Raw genomic sequence first — 17,474 nt, 5'->3', positions numbered from 1 at the left:
AAGGCAGCTTACAAGAAAGCTGGGGAGGGACTTTATAAAAGAGCTGGTAGTGATAGGATGAGGGGGAGTGGATTTAAGCATTAGGAGGGTAGATTTAGACTGGAGATTAGAAATTCTTTACAGAGAGAGTGGTGAGACGCTGTAATGAGTTGCCCAAGGAAGTTGTGGATGCCCCCTCCCTGAAGGTGTTCAAGGCCAGGTTGGACAACACCTTAAGCAACCTGGTTTGGTGGAAGGTGTCCCTGCCCATGGCAGAGGGGTTGGAACTGAATGATCTTTAAGGTCCCTTCCAACCCAACCCATTCTGTGAACCTCTGATTGTAAGATGCACTTGTCACTGTGGGACCTGGTTTCTCTTTTGTGGTTCCCTTTGTGACAGTGCCTCCCCTTCTGAGGCCCTAATGGGAGCTGCAAGATGGTTGCAGTATGAACCAGCTCTCTCTCACTTTTCTTTGCCTCAGCTCCTGCCCTTATCTAAGGGTTTCCTGCACTTTGTCCTTTCTTTCTTGCTGTCCTACTTGCTGGTGGTGAAGACAGCTTTTCTGCTGCAGTGTGTGTGGCCAGTGTGGCACAAAGGTGTGCTGTGACATTTAATTTAACGTGGCCTAATTCAACTGTGCTCAGCAGCTGAATTTAGAATCATCTTGCTCTGAAAACAGTGGCACTAGTTTTCCCCTGCAGACAAGCAGCCACTTGTGCTGAGTTACCTTCTGGAGGTGTCAGTTTCCAGGGAGTGAAAGAAGGCTTCAGAGCCTTGCTTCTCAACACAGGCATCAGATACCCAGTGTTTGGCACAGAAAACTCCTGCCCTTTGGTTTCTTTCTTTCTGAAGAGATCTCCTTAATCTAGTAAACCCCACAATTCCTCACTTCTTCAAGTGGTAGCCACTGTTACCTTCACCCCAGCCACACACACAGCTAGGGCTGGAAGGTCCATGAAGAAAGCTGAAGATTCCTGACAGTCACACTGTGAAACATCACTGGTTTCTTTCCATGCTAACTTCATCTTTGCATGTTGGAGGCATGTTCCTGGTGCAGAAATCTGTGATGAATGATCTTACTCTTGTGAGCAAATCAACTTTTGTAAAGTTTATCAGTTCAAAAGGACTATGACTGACTGGTCTGTGTTTGTGACAGGAAGGGCTTGGTAGACACCTTCCTAAGTGGAAACTGAGGAACATCTTACAGGAGCATGACTTGCTCTTGCAGATGAAGCAAGAGAAAGCTGTGGACCACCTCCTCCTTCCTCAGAGCCTTCAATCTGCTTGCTTTTACTGTTAGCCTTGTTTTGAAAGGTGACTGTGGATAACAAGCTGCAACACCATGCTGTGCCTGACATGACATGGAGAGCAGCGTGTAGGTGTATGGGCTTCCTGGTGGTGTCTCCAGAACTGCTGAGAGAGTGGTTTTGAGTCAGTTCTGGGCCCCACAATGCAAGAAAGATGTTGAGTTGCTCAAACGTGTCCAGAGAAGGGCAACAAAGCTGGGGAGGGGTCTGGCACAAAGCCCTGTGAGGAGAGGCTGAAGGAGCTGGGGTTGCTTAGCCTGGAGAAGAGGAGGCTCAGGGGAGACCTTATTGCTCCCTACAACTAGTTGTACAGCTGGTTGTAGCCAGGTAGGGTTGGTCTCTTCTTCCAGGCAATGAGCAACAGAACAAGAGGACACAGTCTCAAGCTGTGCAGGGGGAAGTTTAGACTTGACCTTAAAAGTTCTTCACAGAAAGAGATTGCCCCATTGAAATGGGCTGCCCAGGGAGGTGGTGGGGTCAGTGTCCCTGGAAGTGTTTAAGAAAAGCCTGGATGAGGCACTTAGTGCCATGGTCTAGTTGATTATTTAGGGTCAGGTGATCATTTGGACTTGATGATCTTGAGGTCTCTTCCAACCTGGTTGATTCTGTGAGTCATGCTTACAGTGGGAAGCTCAGTGACTGAAACTTGCATCTCCTTTGCCTAGATGAAAAGATCCCTGATGCTACCACTCAGTCTTCTGCAATGGCAGTTGCTTGGTGGCAGCTGGCAAGGAACCACAGTTCATTCCACCACCCTGTGTGTTGTGTCACATCTCTCAATTATTGAGGTGCCTGGGCCTTGGCACATGCCTTTGCTCATGGCACAGTTTTGGCTCACAGTGGGGTACTTGGCTCTGTCAATCCCTTTTGGCTGTGCAGAGATACCAGCTTGCTCCCAGCTGGCACAGGCTCGAGGTTGTCACACAGGAGTGGTGAAGCTCCTGCTGCCCGCATCCTTACAGTCAAGTGGATTTGGGCTGCCAGTGCTGTTGGCAGTGAAGGGATGTGTTGTGATGTCCAGGGTGCCACTGACTTGAAAGGGTGCTGATAAGATTTGGAGAGAGCCTGGTTTGGTAGAAGTGATGAGGAAGTAGCAACAGCATAGGGGCAGGAAGGAAGGGTGTGACAGAGTGGTTTTCAAGGCCTATCAGAAGGTAGATGACCCATAGAGTAGAAATGGGCTGAAATTGTGCCAGGGGAGGTTTAGGTTGGATATTAGGTAAACAGAGGGGTCAGGCATTGGAACAGGCTGCTAGGGAGGTAGGTGGTAGAGTCAATGTCCCTGAAGGTGTTCAAGAAATGTGTGGTCACTGCTCTTGGGGACATGGTGTTAGGTTGGTGGCTGGACTTGATAGTCTTGGAGATGATTTCCAACCACAACAATCTGTGGTTCTGTGAGTGCTTCTGAAAGCAATTCTGCTGCTCCTCTCTCACTGTGAGGGGCTGCTGTGCATGTGGTACTGCTTTTGCTGGAGTCTGTGCTGCCAGCAAAATAACGGCCAGTCAATCAGCTTCTGTTGGGAGTTGGAGGCCTGTCTGCTCCAGGAGCATAGCTCTGTGCTCTTGGGCTCTGTATCCTGAAAGAAACTCCAAACTCTACCTCCCTGCAGAGTCTTCAGGGTGCCATCTTTGTCTCTGATATTAAAAGCTCTTCATAATGCATCTGTCACACAGCTCAGACTATAGTTCTCTTTTTGAGGGAGTTCTTTCATCAGCTCAGTATTGGCAGGGTGGCCTTTGGAGGTCATAGCTTTCCTCCTGCCCATTTCTCTGATGTCTGACTCATCTCTGTCTACTTTCCATGCTAAGCTGGGCTCAACAACTTCTTTTTCCTTCACTTTTGCTTTTTAGCTAATTGTTCCCTAGAACTTGTCCAACGTTTTGCCTCTAACTTCCAGCAAGTTCTCTCTTCGGTAGGATCAGTGTTTCAGAGCAAAGCAAGAGTGTGTTGGAGGAACTCTAATGCCAGCAGAAGTCTTTAATTAGATTCTCTGTCCTCTCTCTTGACTCATCTGTCCACTCACTTAACAAAATGGGAGGATAGGCCGAGAAAATGGGTTCTGAAGTTTTCGAGCTGATGATTCCTGCCTTCAGGAATGTGTTATCCTCGTGTATCAGTCATGGAAGATTGTGTTGATGTTTTTCCAGATGGGTCCCAAAAGGCAGAAGTGGTTGGTGGTTTGGGTTTGGGTTGGTTTTTTTTTCCTAAAATGAGTTAATGCTGAGGTAATCATCCCAGGTCTTCTATCTTTAGACACAACCACAACGCTCCCAGCAGAGCAGAATATCTTAAATGGTTGAGAAAACTTGCCTTCACTTCAGCTGTCTCCTCATCATCTTCTCCCTGGCCTTCTTAGACAAGACCTGCCCTTTTGGGCTTGCTTTTTTGTATTTTCAGTCTTCAGAGTTGCATCCAGCAAGATGTTCTCACTGGCACTCATGAATGGTTCTGAGTTTTTCAGACAAAAATCCCTAACTAGTTGGGTCGCATAAAAAAGCTTGAGGGAATGTCCAATCCATGATGCTTTAAAAAATAATAAAATACAAGTTTGTTCTCACTTGTTCATGGGCAACCAGAGACTGTGTCACCCAGGATTGTGTCCCTGGGCCTAGGTAAAGTAGGCAGCTGTTTAGGACAGGAGGATGCCAGAATCATAGACTCTAAGACTCTAAGATCACTGAGTCCAACCATCAATCTAAGACTGCCATGGCCACTAAACCATGTCCCAAAGTGCCCTGTCCACATGTTTTTTGAACACCTCCAGGGGTGGTGACTCCAGCAGCTCCCTGGTGTAGTGGGTTGGGGCAGACCCCCTCCCCACCACGCGCAGAAATAATGACTCAAACAAACGGATTGCAAAGGTGATGGAAAGTTTAAATAGAACAGTGAGTGCGTGCAGGAAAAAAACCTAAAAATACAGTGACGAGAGAGAGAGACCCAAAAACAGACCCAGAGAAATCCCATCCCCACCTGGGGGTGCACCCAAACCCCCAGGGCTCCTCCTTCCCCCCCCCCACTGCTAGGCTAGTCTCAGCTGGCCAGATCTGAGACTGCCCATCCCCCCGTGGCCTTGGGCCTAACCAGGCCCATGGCCGGGAGATCTCTCCCCCAGTTACCCGGTGGCGAGGAGGAAGGAAAGAGGAAGTGCCAGACCCCGCCGCGAAACTTATAGTGGTGCAAGGGATCATGGTAGGAAATAACCTAATTTCCTGTGTCCACCCACTGGGCTGGACTTCTGGACACAGGAAACACCGCTGTAGCAGAGGGCACCCAGCCCAAACTACGACACCTGGCCAGCCTCTTCCAATGCCTGACCACCCTTTCCAAATGGATTTTTTTCATAATCTCCTACCCAAACCTCTCCTGGCACAATTTTGGGCCCTTTCCTCTCATTCTATCACCTGATACTAGGGAGAAGAGACCAACTCCCACCTCACTACAAGCCCCTTTCAGGGAGTTGTAGGCAGCACAGCCCCCAGCCACCTCTTCTGGTGCAAGAGCCCTCCAAAGCCATCCTGAGTGCCAAATGTCTGGGCTGCAGGCTTGGACCCCACCCTTGACTAGTAGCTCTTCCCTTTCTCTGCCAGCAGCAGCAGGGGTTGTATGGCCTGATCTCTATCTTAGTCTGGGCCCTTTCCAAGGTAGAAAAATTCAGCCTTGCTTTTATGGCCAAGAAACTTGTAGCCTGCTGTACCATTACCTCTCTCCTTGACTTTCTGCACTCACCCTTCTCTCTGCTCCTTCAGGTTGTGGTGAGATCCTCCCACGTACCACCTGTGCCTGAGTACTGTAGGGTGGGCTGCTCAAGCCTCATGGTTTCTCTGCACTTCAAAGGTGGCTTTAAACCCCAGTGCATCTGGGCCAGGTAACCAGTAGTGTGCTCATAATTACTGATTGTAAAGCCTTGGTTTGTCTCTTCAGTTACCTTGTAGGAGAAGAGCTCTGGGTGGTCATGGAGTACTTGGCAGGAGGCTCCCTGACAGATGTTGTGACAGAGACCTGCATGGACGAAGGACAGATCGCAGCTGTGTGCCGAGAGGTAAAGTGGCCTCTGTGCTTGGAGGGAGCTGTGGCTGGGATGGGACCTGGGTTTTCTGTGACCTCTCACTAGTTCCACAGGAACAGCTGCCTCCAGTTTCTGCAATGCAGCAGCCATTCCTTCAGAGGATGGATTTCATCTGGGGGGATGCAGCACACAATCCTAATAATGTTTCACCCTAGGGGGTGGACTGAAGTATGAAATGGAGCTGGAATCCCCTTGGTTATGCCTGTCCTCCAGGTCTTGTGGGACTAACTTGTCCTCCTAGGCCCTGCTGATCCCAGTAGGAGATCTCTCTGTAGCCCTGCACATACTGAATATATGAAAGACACTAAGCTCTTGCTACTCCAAATGCATGTTGTTGGAGTCTACTAGCTGGCTAATTGTGACTGGGGAATAATTCCATGCACCATAAGAATATCTCAATTATTTTAATTCCTTTTTTTTTTCAGTGTCTCCAAGCTCTGGAATTCCTCCATTCAAACCAAGTTATTCACAGGGACATCAAGAGTGACAACATCCTGCTGGGAATGGATGGCTCTGTCAAACTGAGTATGTGGGGAACATTGCTGGTGGTAAATTGAGTTATCAGCCCAGGCTTGTTGTCTGCTCTGGGCCAGGACTACTGGGAAGATAGGGGTGTGATGGGTGCTGTGGTGATGGAGAGAGAGGCTCCTGTAGGTATTTTCATAGCATTGGCTTTAATGGAGATTGGCAAGCATGAATCCTTGTGAGCCAATACCAGACTCAGAGTGAGGTTTGGGGTTCATGTAGCTTTGGGCCATCTGTTTCTGTGGACTAAAATAACAGCACTTTAATGCTTTTCTAGTCTGGAAGAGTGGGTTTGAAAGTGTGGGGCATGGGGGTATTGATTGACCCTGTTGACTCAGAACATGAGTCAGCAGTGTACCCAGGTGGCCAAGAAAGCCAATGGCATCCTGAGCTTGTATTAGAAGCACTGTGGCCAGCAGCAACAGAGAGGGGATCATCCTCCTTTACTCACCACTGGTGAGACCACACCTCAAGTACTGTGTTCAGTTCTGGGCCACTCACTACAGGAAGGACATTGAGGTGCTGGAGGGTGTACAGAGGAGGGCAATGAGGCTGCAGAAGGGCCTGGAGCACCTGGCCTGTGAGGAAGGGCTAAGGGAGCTGGAGGTGTTTAGTCTGGAGAAGAGCAGGCTCTCTACAACTACCTGAAGGGAGGCTGGAGCAAGGAGGAGGCAGCCTCTTCTCTTTGGTGTCAAGTGACAGGACTAAAGAAAATGGTTTCAAGCTGCACCAGGAGAGGTTCAGGCTGAGTATTAGGAAGTATTTCTTCACTGAAAGGGTTCTCAAACATTGGAACAGGCTGCCCAGGGCAGTGGTGGTGTCTCCATCCTTAGGGGTGTGCAAACACTCTGTGGACCTGGCACTTAAGGACATGGTCTAGTGTTGAGGTCGAAGGTTGGACTTGGATGATCTTAGAGGTCTCTTCCAACCAGATGTTTTCTGTGGTTCTGTGACATGAGTGACATTAGGGACATGGTTTAGTGGTAACCTTGCAGTGGACTAGATGATCTTGAAGGTCTCTTCCAAATAAAGATATGCTGTGGTCTCTTCAGTCTGGAAAATACTGCAGGTATTTGGGTGGCCTGGAGAGTGGAGGAAAGCTTGGAAACTGTATAGCTAGGAGGCTTCTAATCTTAAAACACCAACCCAGACTGGCCTCTAAATGTTGTTTCTCCCTTGTGGTGTTATCACCAGTAATAGAAACCTTGAGACTGTTCTGCCCCTCGGGTGCTAAGGTAGCTGTTGTGCTTGTCATTGTCCATGCAGAGATAAGTCTGGAAGCTAGTGAATTATTATCTTCCACCTATAGCTTTAACAGAACTGTGCTTCCTTTCTCTCCCTCTCAGTTCTGTTGGCTAACACCCAGCAGGCATAAATAAATCTATTTTTGTCGACAGCAACAGCAGATATGACTCAAAATTCACACAGTGCAGATATGCTGAGTAAGAAGGTGGGGTGAGGGTTGGGGTTTGGGGTTTTTTTTTTTCACATAACTGCTTTTTAGACTAAAGCTGTACTTTGGTACAGGCAGATCTCTGGAGTGTTAGCAATGAATTGCTGATCAGGGCCAAATTGTGCTGTTCTTAGGGATTAAATTCTTGGAGCACAGGTACCAGGCTGCAGTTTGAAGTTAGAGAAGTCCTTGTGGATATGATGCCCTAACCTTCTGGACTTCAGCTGCTTCTTGGCTCTCCTGGAAGTTTGCTCTGTTCATGGACCATATGTACCTGTCCTGGTTGTTACCCTTGATGAAGCTCAGCTAGAGATCAGTTTAATTTTAATCATTTGGCCTAAAATTAGCCCTGTGGTGCCACAGGGGGTAAGGATGGGCAGTGCATCTTGCTTTGCTGATTCTGCTGGCCTCACAAGAACAGAATTAGCTTTCTTTTGGTAGGACAAATCCAAACAAGACACTGGAGCAAGCAATCTTTGCGTGAAGGCTCTCCATCTTTCTCTCTATTCAAATAAAATAATCAGTGTAAATTTAGGTCCTTTAATTCTGGACACTGTTTGCTCTGTAGGCCAGATTCTCTTTGAGGGGATGTTGTACCTACTGGGGAAGTACTATTTCCGGGTCTGAAAATAGCAGCAGACAATAGAGTGTGTGCATTAAGGGTTATATCTAGACCAGACTATGCACTAGATTTGATTTTCACATGCCCAGGAACAGTCTGGCCCATATATTACATAGTCTGTTACAGCTGCACAGTGCTGCAAACAGCCAAGTGTCTCAGCATCCAAATATGGTTATTTACCGATCCCCATCATCGCTCACGCAGGCAAGTCAGCAGCTCTGTAATCCCCATGGCCTCACTGACTCAGATTTAGAAACTCACCTCTCAACACCTTCTGCCTTAGCCACAAAACCAACCCTGCTTTCACAGAGGGAGCAGCAGCACACCAGAGGGTGCAGCAGGGCAATGTGTGCCACAGCTCTGGCATCAGGAAACCTTGGGTTTGGGGAAACTTGCTGACGTAGGAAGCAGGTCTGCCAGTTATGGAGACCTTAAACAGGTGGTTTTTAACTGATTGGCATGAAGTGAACCTCCACTTCAGAACTGGTCTCAAAGGTCTCTTCCAACCTCACCAGTTCTAATGATTCTGTGATCTTCCCTTGAGGGGAGAGTACAGAGACCTGGACCAGGGCCCACAGTGCACAAGCCAGCCGCCCAAGAAGCGCCCAGAGGTTTTAAAGGTTCATTTGAGACACTGAGAGATCTCAGCTTTCAAGGCTTTTAAATTATTGGCTCAATAGGCACAGTGCTTAGAATGCAAATCAGGTTGAGCAGGGCAGGCTGCTGCCAAAACCAAGTCATTGTTGGAAAATGCTGGGCAGGGTCTTGGCTTTTTAACTCCAGGCTCATCACAGGTGCACAAGGCAGCTGGGGACGTCTTAAGGCGGCTTACAAGAAAGCTGGTGAGGGACTCTTTAGGGTGTCAGGTAATGACAGAACTAGAGGGAATGGAAAAAAAACAGAAATGGGTAGCTTCAGATTGGATGTTAGGAAGAAGTTCTTCACCATGAGGGTGGTGAGACACTGGCACAGGTTGCCCAGGGAGGTGGTAGAAGCCTCATTCCCTGGAGGTTTTGAAGGCCAGGCTGGATGTGGCTCTGAGCAACCTGCTGTAGTGTGAAGTGTCCCTGCCCATGGCAGGGGGGGTGGAACTGGATGATCCTTGAGGTCCCTTCCAACCCTAACAATTCTATGATTAATGGCCATGGTGGTCTTAAGCTGATGTTTGGACTCAATGATCTTAGAGGTCTTTTCCAGCATAAACAGTTCCATGATTTCTAAGTCTGTTTCTTTCCCCTCTTCCATTTTCCAGCTGACTTTGGCTTCTGTGCCCAGATCACTCCTGAGCAGAGCAAACGCAGCACCATGGTGGGGACTCCCTACTGGATGGCACCTGAAGTGGTGACGAGGAAAGCATATGGGCCCAAAGTGGACATCTGGTCACTGGGGATCATGGCCATTGAGATGATCGAAGGAGAGCCTCCCTACCTCAATGAGAACCCCCTGAGAGTAAGTGACTAGCTTTTACTTTCGGGTCTTCAGTAAGCCCATGAATGAAACTAGGCTCAAAAGCAGGCAGGTGAATCCTCCAGCATGGTTTCATCACCTGCACACCCACATCTCCTTAGATGTAGTAGTGAGAAGACTGGGTTTGAGTTAAAAGCCATCATTAGTTTTAGGTAGCAAAGGTGTGAGTTCATCCTTCTGCAGACCAGGAGTACTGCATCCAGCTCTGGAGCCCTCAACAGGAAGGACATCCACCTGATGGAGCAGCTTTAGAGGAGGACCATGAAAATGATCAGGGGGATGGAGCACCTATGCTATGAGGACAGGCTGAGGGAGCTGGGGGTGTTCAGCCTGGAGAAGAGAGGGCTCTGGGAAACCTAGTAACAGCCTTCCAGTACCTGAAGAGGGCCTGCAAGAAGTCTGGAAAGGGTCTGTTTACAAAGGCCTGCAGTGATAGGATGAGGGACAATGATTTGAAATTATAAAAGAGTAGATTTGGGTTGGATGTTAGGAGCAGGTTCTTTACCACGAGGGCAGTGGAACAGGTTGCCCAGGGAGGTGGTTGAGCCCCCATGCCTGGAGATATTCAAGGTGAGCTCAACAGGGTTCTGAGCAACCTGATCTAGCTGAGGATGTCCCTGCTCACTGTAGAGGAGTTGGACTAAATGACTTTCAGAGGTCCCTTCCAGCCCAAACCATTCTATGATTCTGTGATGTCTTTCCCTTGTTTAGGATTTCCTCATAGAACTGTTTTGGTTGGAAAAGACCTTTAAGATCATCAAGTCCAACCGCTATTGAATTCTACCAAGTAGAATGGAGGGGAAGATGCTGTCAGTTTGTGGGGACATAGCAGCTCTTGATCTAAGTTTGGTTTATGTCTTCCCCCTCAGCTACATAGAATGAGGGGATCTAGGAAAAATCTGCTTAACTTCTGTCTCCATTTGTTCATAGAATCATAGAATCACCTGGGTTGGAAGGAACCCCTAAGGGTCCAAAACTCCTACAGTGAGTAGGGACATCCTCAGCTAGATCAGGTTGCCCAGAGCCCTGTCGAGTCTCACCTTGAATATCTCCAGGGATGGAGCACAAATCATCACTCTGGGCAACCTGTTCCAGTGCTCAGCCACCCTCATGGTGCAGAACTGGAAGTGATTTTGTGGAGAGAAAAGCAGCATTGAAGAAGAGTGAACGGGAGGTGGCGGAGTCACCGTCCCTGGAGGTGTTCAAGAGGGGATTGGACGTGGCACTTGGTGCCATGGTCTAGTCATGGGGTCTGTGGTGACATGTTGGACTTGATGATCTTTGAGGTCTCTTCCAACCTTGGTGATACTGTGATTCTGTGAAGGAAACTGGGTGTTGAGGTAAGGGAGGGTGGTTAAGCCACAGCACATATTAACCTCATTTAACAGCTCAGCTTGTGCCAATTCCCAAGCTATCAGGCTGCTCCCGTGGGATGTGCTGAGAGAAAGGGCCTGCATATTAACAGGTCTCTGACAGATTTCCCCTTCCTTTGAAAATCCATCCAAGAAGTTTGTTGCCTGGAACCCTGAAATGGGTGAATTCTAAGTTCCTTGTTTCTTAGAGGGGAGTGTTTGAGAATGCTGCATCCTTAAGCAGTAGTAAAGCTGACTGTCTCTGGAGGGTGTTAAAAGCTGCTTGAGGGTCTGCTGGACAGCTTTTGTGAGGATCCGACTGCATCTTTATTGACTCTTTAGGTCTTGTGTGCTCAGGCAAAGTACTGACAGAGCAAAATCTCCTATTTATGCAGGGGCACCTTCCCATGAAGATATAGTTATTGCAGGAGTCTGGCCCTGGTAGAGTCATGCCAGTTAACTTCCCTATGTAAACATGGTCTGGAATGTTGTTTTTGTCCTCTTAATCCCTTGAGAGGGCTGCAGGATCCCAACCCAGATTATGAGGGTGAAACAATAAAGGATTGGATCCCATCCACACAAAAGTAGGGCTGGCAGCTATTCTGTTTGGTGGAACTCAAGCATTGATTAGTCCCTTTGATAAGGTGGTGGTTTTTTTCCTCTCCATTGAACTGGGGAGAGAAGAAATGGGTGTCTCTGTACTCCAGAGATGGAATCTAACCTTCGTAACTTCCTGTTTGGTGCCTGTTCTTGCCCTAGGCTCTGTATCTCATTGCCACTAATGGAACTCCAGAACTGCAGAACCCAGAGAAGCTTTCACCCATATTCAGAGACTTCCTAAATCGCTGTCTTGAAATGGATGTGGAAAAGAGAGGCTCTGCAAAAGAGCTGCTCCAGGTAGGTGGTGGGAACAGGGCTGTGATCAGAGTCATCATGCAGTCCTGAGTGAGGCCTGGCTTATGGAGAGATCTTGTTTGGAGTTTTCCAGCCTCAACAGTTCTAAGTATTTAACAGACCTTTGAGATCAGCAAGTCCAACCACTTGCCTAGAACTCGCACTACTGCTAAGCTACTACCACTGAACCACAGGCCTAAGCACCAGACCTCTGTGTCTGTTCAATCCTTCCAGGGATGATGGTGACTCCACCACTTCCCTGTGCAGCCCATTCCAATGCCTGAGACCCCTTTCTATGAAGAAGGTTTTCCTAATGTCCAACCTGAACCTCCCTTGGCACAACCTGAGGTTGTTTCCTCTTGTCCTGTTACTTGCTGCATGTGAGAAGAGACTGGGAACCTGCCTTGCTCCAGCCTCCTCTGAGGCAGTCATAGAGGGCAATGCTGTCTCCCCTCAGCCTCCTTTTCTGAAGGCTAGACAACCCCAGTTCCCTCAGCTGTTCCTCACATGACTTCAAGGCCCTTCACCAGCTTAGTTGCTCTTCCCTGGACATGTTCCAGCACCTCAGTGTCTTTCTTATAGTGAGAAGCCCAAAACTGAACACAGTATTAGAGGTGTGGCCTCACCAGTGCCAAGCAGAGGGGGACTTATCAGCTGAAGGCACAAGCACAGCTAAGGTAACCTGCCAGAAAAACAAAGCAAAACAAAACAACGAACAAAACAACCCCAAAATCTGAATCTATATCAAAGTCTGAACAGGCTTCTCCCACTTTGTGCTGTTCTTGCTACTCTAGGAGCAGCTGTACAGCATGTTCTGTAACCAGCCCCAAAGAAGAGCTGTGCCCCAGGCCTGCCAAATGCTGAGTCCCTCAATTCCCATGGTTTTCTTCACATAGCTGGCCATGACTTCTGTACATGTTGTCATGGTCTGTCAATGCTTGTTCTAGTTTGGTCAGCAGGAGAGCTTCTAGCTATTGGATGTTCTGGTTGTCTCCTTCTAGTGGAGGGATCACAGAGCTCTTCAGAACATGCATGGCTTGCAGTAACTGGAGTGGTTTGTTGTTAGCACATTTTGCCAGATACTACTCACAGGATCACAGAATGTTAGGGGTTGGAAGGGACTTCTGGAGATCACTGAGTCCAACCCCTCTGCCAGAGCAGGACCATAGAGTCTAGTGCAGGTCACACAGGAACGCAATCAGATGGGTCTTGAAAGTTTCCAGAGAAGGAGGCTTCACAACCTCTCTGGGGAGCCTGTCCCAGTGTCCTGTGACCCTCACAGTAAAGAAGTTCTTCCTCATGTTGAGGTGGAACCTCCTGTGCTGTAATTTATGTCCATTACCCCTTGTCCTATCACAGGGTGCAGCTCAGCAGAGCCTGTCCCCTCCCTCTTGACACCCAGCCCTCAGATATTGATAAACATTTATTAGATCCCTTCTCAGTCTTCTCCAGACTAAACAGCCCCAGGGCTCTCAGCCTCTCCTTATCAGTCAGTGTTCCAGTCCCTTCATCATCCTTGTAGCCCTCTGCTGGACTCTCTCAAGCAGATCCTTGTCCCTCTTGAACCATGGAGCCCAGAACTGAATGCAGTACTCTGGGTGGGGTCTCACTAGGGCAGAGTAGAGGGGGAGGTGAACCTCTCTCAATCTGCTGGACACACTCTTCTTAATGCACCCTAGGATCCCATTGGCCTTCTTGGCCACCAGGGCACATTGCTGTCCCATGCAGAACTTGTTATCCACCAGGACTCCCAGGTCCTTCTCCACAGGGTTGCTCTCTAATTCACCTCCCAGCCTGTACTGGTGCAGTTTATTATTCCTTTCCAGGTGCAGGACTCTGCACTTGTCCTTGTTGAACCTCGTTAGGTTCCTCTCTGCCCAAGTCTCACTGAATGGCTGCACAGTCTTCAGGTGTATCAGCCAACCTCTCAGTTTGGTATGGTCAGCAAACTCACTGAGCAGACACTCGTTGCAGAGGTGATGGAACAAAGCTTGTGAGATATCTTAATCATGGAATGGTCTGAGTTGTAAAGACTTGGTGCCATGCCGTAGTCATGAGGTCTGTGGTGACAGGTTGGACTTGATGATCTTTGAGGTCTCTTCCAACCTTGATGATTCTGTGACCTTTAAAGATCTTCTAGTTCCAACCCCCCTGCCGTGGACAGGGGTACCTTTCACCAGGCCGGATTGCTCAAAGCTGCGTCCAGCCTGGCCTTGAACGTCTCCAGGGATGGGGCATCCACAACTTCTCTGGGCAGCCTGTTCCAGTGTCTCATCACCTTGTCATCAGTTATTTCACTGAAAACCTGCTGTCTTAGTCTGAACTCCTGGTGAGAAGAGAGGGTCAGGCTGCCAGGCTCTTTACTGGCATGGGAGAGAGTAGTGGTTTGTGTGTTCCTTCGGTCAAATCTACCATGGGGGTGGAAGATGTGGCTCTTTGTAAAAGAAATCAGTGATGAGGAGCACTCAGACCCCAAACTGTGAGACAGTCCCCTTTTGTGTTTCCATTTCTTTCCACTGGTTTCTGCAGTGGATTCAGGTTTGGATGTGTTACTGCCTTCTCAGGTGGTAATGAAGCATTAATCAGCTGCAAAATGGCAGTAGCTAAAAGATAATTTTATCTTCTGGCCCTTCCATGCCCAGAATATCAGAGAGCACCAATGTTCTGTTCTGTGGAGCAGGAGGACATTTTGACTCTAACATTTCTGCCTGGTTTTTAGCTGTCTTTTAGTCCCTGCTTATTTCCCACCCCCCCCCAAGATCTGGGAGCTTTGCATGGTTGATCCCTTCTGATGCTCCCAAGTCCTGTGAGATATAATTGTATTTTGTTTTCAGAACAGCTTGTGGACTTGCCCTACATGCCTTCAGTCTCATCTGAGAGCTGTTTTGATAATCAAGATTGTTTTACTTAAGACAGCACTTGGTGTATGAGATGGACCCAATGCTATTTTTATAAGGGCCTGTGGTGATAGGACAAGGGGCAATGATTTTAAACTGGATAGAAGTTCTTTACTATGAGGGTGGTGAGACACTGGAACAAGTTGCTCAGGGAAGTTGTGGACTCCCTGGAAGTCTTTAAGACCAGGCTGTTGAGCCTTTGAGCAAGAGGTCATTTGGATGTGGTGCTTGGGAATATGGTTTAGGGGTGAACTTTGTAGAGTAAGGTTATGGATTGGACTTGGTGATCCTGAGGGTCTTTTCCAACCTGAATGTTTCTGTGATTCTGAAGATGGTCTAGTGGGAGGTGCTTCTGCCCATGGCAGGTGGGTTGAAGCTAGATGATCTTTAAGATCCCTTCCAACTCAAGCCATTCTTTACCATGAGGGTGGTGGAACACTGGAACAGGTTGCCAGGGAGGTGGTTGAGGCCCCGTCCCTGGAGATATTCAAGGTCAGGCTCAACAAGGCTCTGGGCAACCTAATCTATTTGAGGATGTCCCTGCTTACTGCAGAGGGGGCGTTGGACTAGATGATCTTTGGAGATCCCTTCCAACCCAGACCATTCTATCATTCTGTGATTCTATATTGCATGCCCTGTGCTGGTGTTCTAAATGCCAGCTGCTTTACAAATGTCTAATATCCCTGGAAGTCCCAGGCAATGCTTTCCCCAGACCTGTGATGACAGCAAAGAGTGAGAGACGATTCCTTCAGGAACAGATTCTGCAAGAATTCATGATTCCCCAGGGCAATTGGCTGAGTTTTCTATGGATTTCAACATGTACAAACATTGGGGAATTTAGCATGATGGTGGAGTCTTCATCCCTGGAAGGATTTGAGAGCCATGTAGATGTGGTGCTGAGGGATATGTGACCTGGCAATGCTGGGTTAATGGTTGGATCTAATGATCTTAGAGGTCTAGCACTGCCTGAAGGTGTTCAAGAAATCTGTGGACACTGCACTTTGGGACATGGCTTAATCATAGAGTCACAGAACTGTCAGGGTTGGAAGGGACCTCAAGGATCATCCAGTTCCAACCCCCCTGCCATGTGCAGGGACACCTCACACTACATCAGGTTGCTCAGAGCCACATCCAGCCTGGCCTTAAAAACCTCCAGGGATGAGGCTTCCACCACCTCCCTGGGCAACCTGTGCCAGTGTCTCACCACCCTCATGGTGAAGAACTTCTTCCTAACATCCACTCTGAATCTACTCATGTCTAGTTTTTCTCCATTCCCCCCAGTCCTATCACTGCCCAACATCCTAAAAAGTCCCTCACCAGACTGCAGTGGCCTTAGGCTGGTGGTTGGACTTGATGATCTTAGAGGTCTTTCCCAACCAAACTAACTCTATGCTTCTATTCCAACCAAAGGTGGGTGTAAATCTGGGCAAACCTCAACAGTTTGTGGTGGTAAAAGACCTTTCAGGTTCCCCTCTTCAGAAATTAGTGTAGGTTGTAAAGCTTCATGTGGCTGCGGGTGCCAATATACTGAGTAGCCACCAGACTGCTGGAGCCTGTTCTGAAAAATTTAACCCTCTTTTTCTTTCTGTCTTCCTCTTCCCAGCACCAGTTCCTGAAAATTGCAAAGCCTCTGTCTAGTCTCACTCCTCTGATTATTGCAGCTAAAGAGGCAGCCAAGAACAACCACTGAAGTGGTGGAGTCGACACGCTCGGCACGTCAAGACTTTCAGATGTTCATTTCAGAGACTCAGTTACTTGCCCCTCTCCCCTTCTGCTCCTGCTTCACAGGGGTGCTCTTAAACTTTGCTCTGCCCTGAAGGGTGCCAGAGGTATTGCTCACTGAAGGTGGAAGGGCAAGCAGCAGGGACATCGCTGGTCTTCCACAGCTGCCTTTCCATCCTCGCGACGGGGGCGAGAGGGGGATTTTCCCTGGCTGAGCAGATCCTTCTGAGAACGTCTGAGCCTGACCCAACGTAGCAAAGCCAGTTTGTTTTCATGTTTCTTACTGTGTTTGTTTTAAAAATCATGTGGAGCCTTAGACCATGTTTATCTTAATAAATTAAATCTTGTGCTGCCTGGACTTCTCCTGCTTCTGGCTAGCTGCTATTAGACCACTGAGGCTGCTCTGTGCTTTGGATGACTCGAGGAGGGAAGGAAGCAGGCAGCAGACATGTGAACAGCTGTAACAACTGAAAGGGGAATGAGGGTGTGAAGGCTCATCTCCTACAGCACTGCTGGATGCTTCCAGGGAGCATGGAGAAGGCTTCTGTGTGCTTCCTGCAGCTGCTGGAGAACTTAATGGATGATCTTTTTTGCCAGACTGTGTGAACTAGGGGGACTCCTGCTCTCCCTTTAGTTTCAACTCAACTAGTTTAAAGAAAGCTCAAACTTTTCTGATGTTCTAGAGGGTGAATCACATGGGGGGAAAAAAATGGCAGAGGGCTCTTATAGGGTTATTTTATCAGTGCTGTGAGGCTTCTTAGAGACCCTTGCCCTGTATGATGAAGCAAACAGAGCAATTACCCTTGTAAAGATAAGATTTGCCTGCAAAATGATGTTGAAAACTCTTCTTGAGAGCAAGTCCAATGGAAAACAAACTGATCATGGATACTGCTTTCTCCTTGGAGACGCGGAGAATGTTCATTTTTGGAAATGAGAGTGGTTTCTTTATGCTACTGATTCCTTTTGGTTGCTAATAGTCTGTAAAAAGAGCAGGGAACCTGGAAAACTGAGGTGTAAACACTGGGCTTGTGTTCAACTGTACACTGATTTTTAATAAAATGATGACTGCTGCCTTTCTTAACTTGGGGCTGAGGGAGGATCAGACAAGTCACTGTCACCAAACAGGTCTGGTGGTGGCATCACAGGATGCTTGGATGTCTTGAATGATGTAAGGTAACCTTCTCTCCT

The 17,474-nt window shown here is 48.2% G+C and overlaps 1 protein-coding gene across 9 annotated transcripts in view; it reads left to right on the top strand.

Annotated features, from left to right (window-relative positions):
- Positions 1-16,644, top strand: part of PAK1 (p21 (RAC1) activated kinase 1) — a 120,850-nt gene extending 104,206 nt beyond the window's left edge. For all 9 annotated transcript variants that reach the window (XM_068139723.1, XM_068139693.1, XM_068139676.1 and 6 more), the window contains 5 exons: positions 5,210-5,327; positions 5,780-5,879; positions 9,207-9,403; positions 11,533-11,670; positions 16,168-16,644. In XM_068139723.1, coding sequence (XP_067995824.1) covers positions 5,210-5,327; positions 5,780-5,879; positions 9,207-9,403; positions 11,533-11,670; positions 16,168-16,254 — 640 coding nt within the window. In that variant the 3' untranslated portion in view covers positions 16,255-16,644. The remainder of the gene's footprint in view (positions 1-5,209; positions 5,328-5,779; positions 5,880-9,206; positions 9,404-11,532; positions 11,671-16,167) is intronic.
- The last annotated feature ends 830 nt before the right edge of the window (positions 16,645-17,474 follow it).

This window comes from Melanerpes formicivorus, unplaced genomic scaffold, assembly GCF_026170545.1.
Source record: "Melanerpes formicivorus ecotype bairdi unplaced genomic scaffold, bMelFor1.0.p_v2 SCAF_1, whole genome shotgun sequence".
NCBI lineage: Eukaryota > Metazoa > Chordata > Aves > Piciformes > Picidae > Melanerpes > Melanerpes formicivorus.
This window is presented reverse-complemented; position numbering and strand designations above follow the sequence as displayed.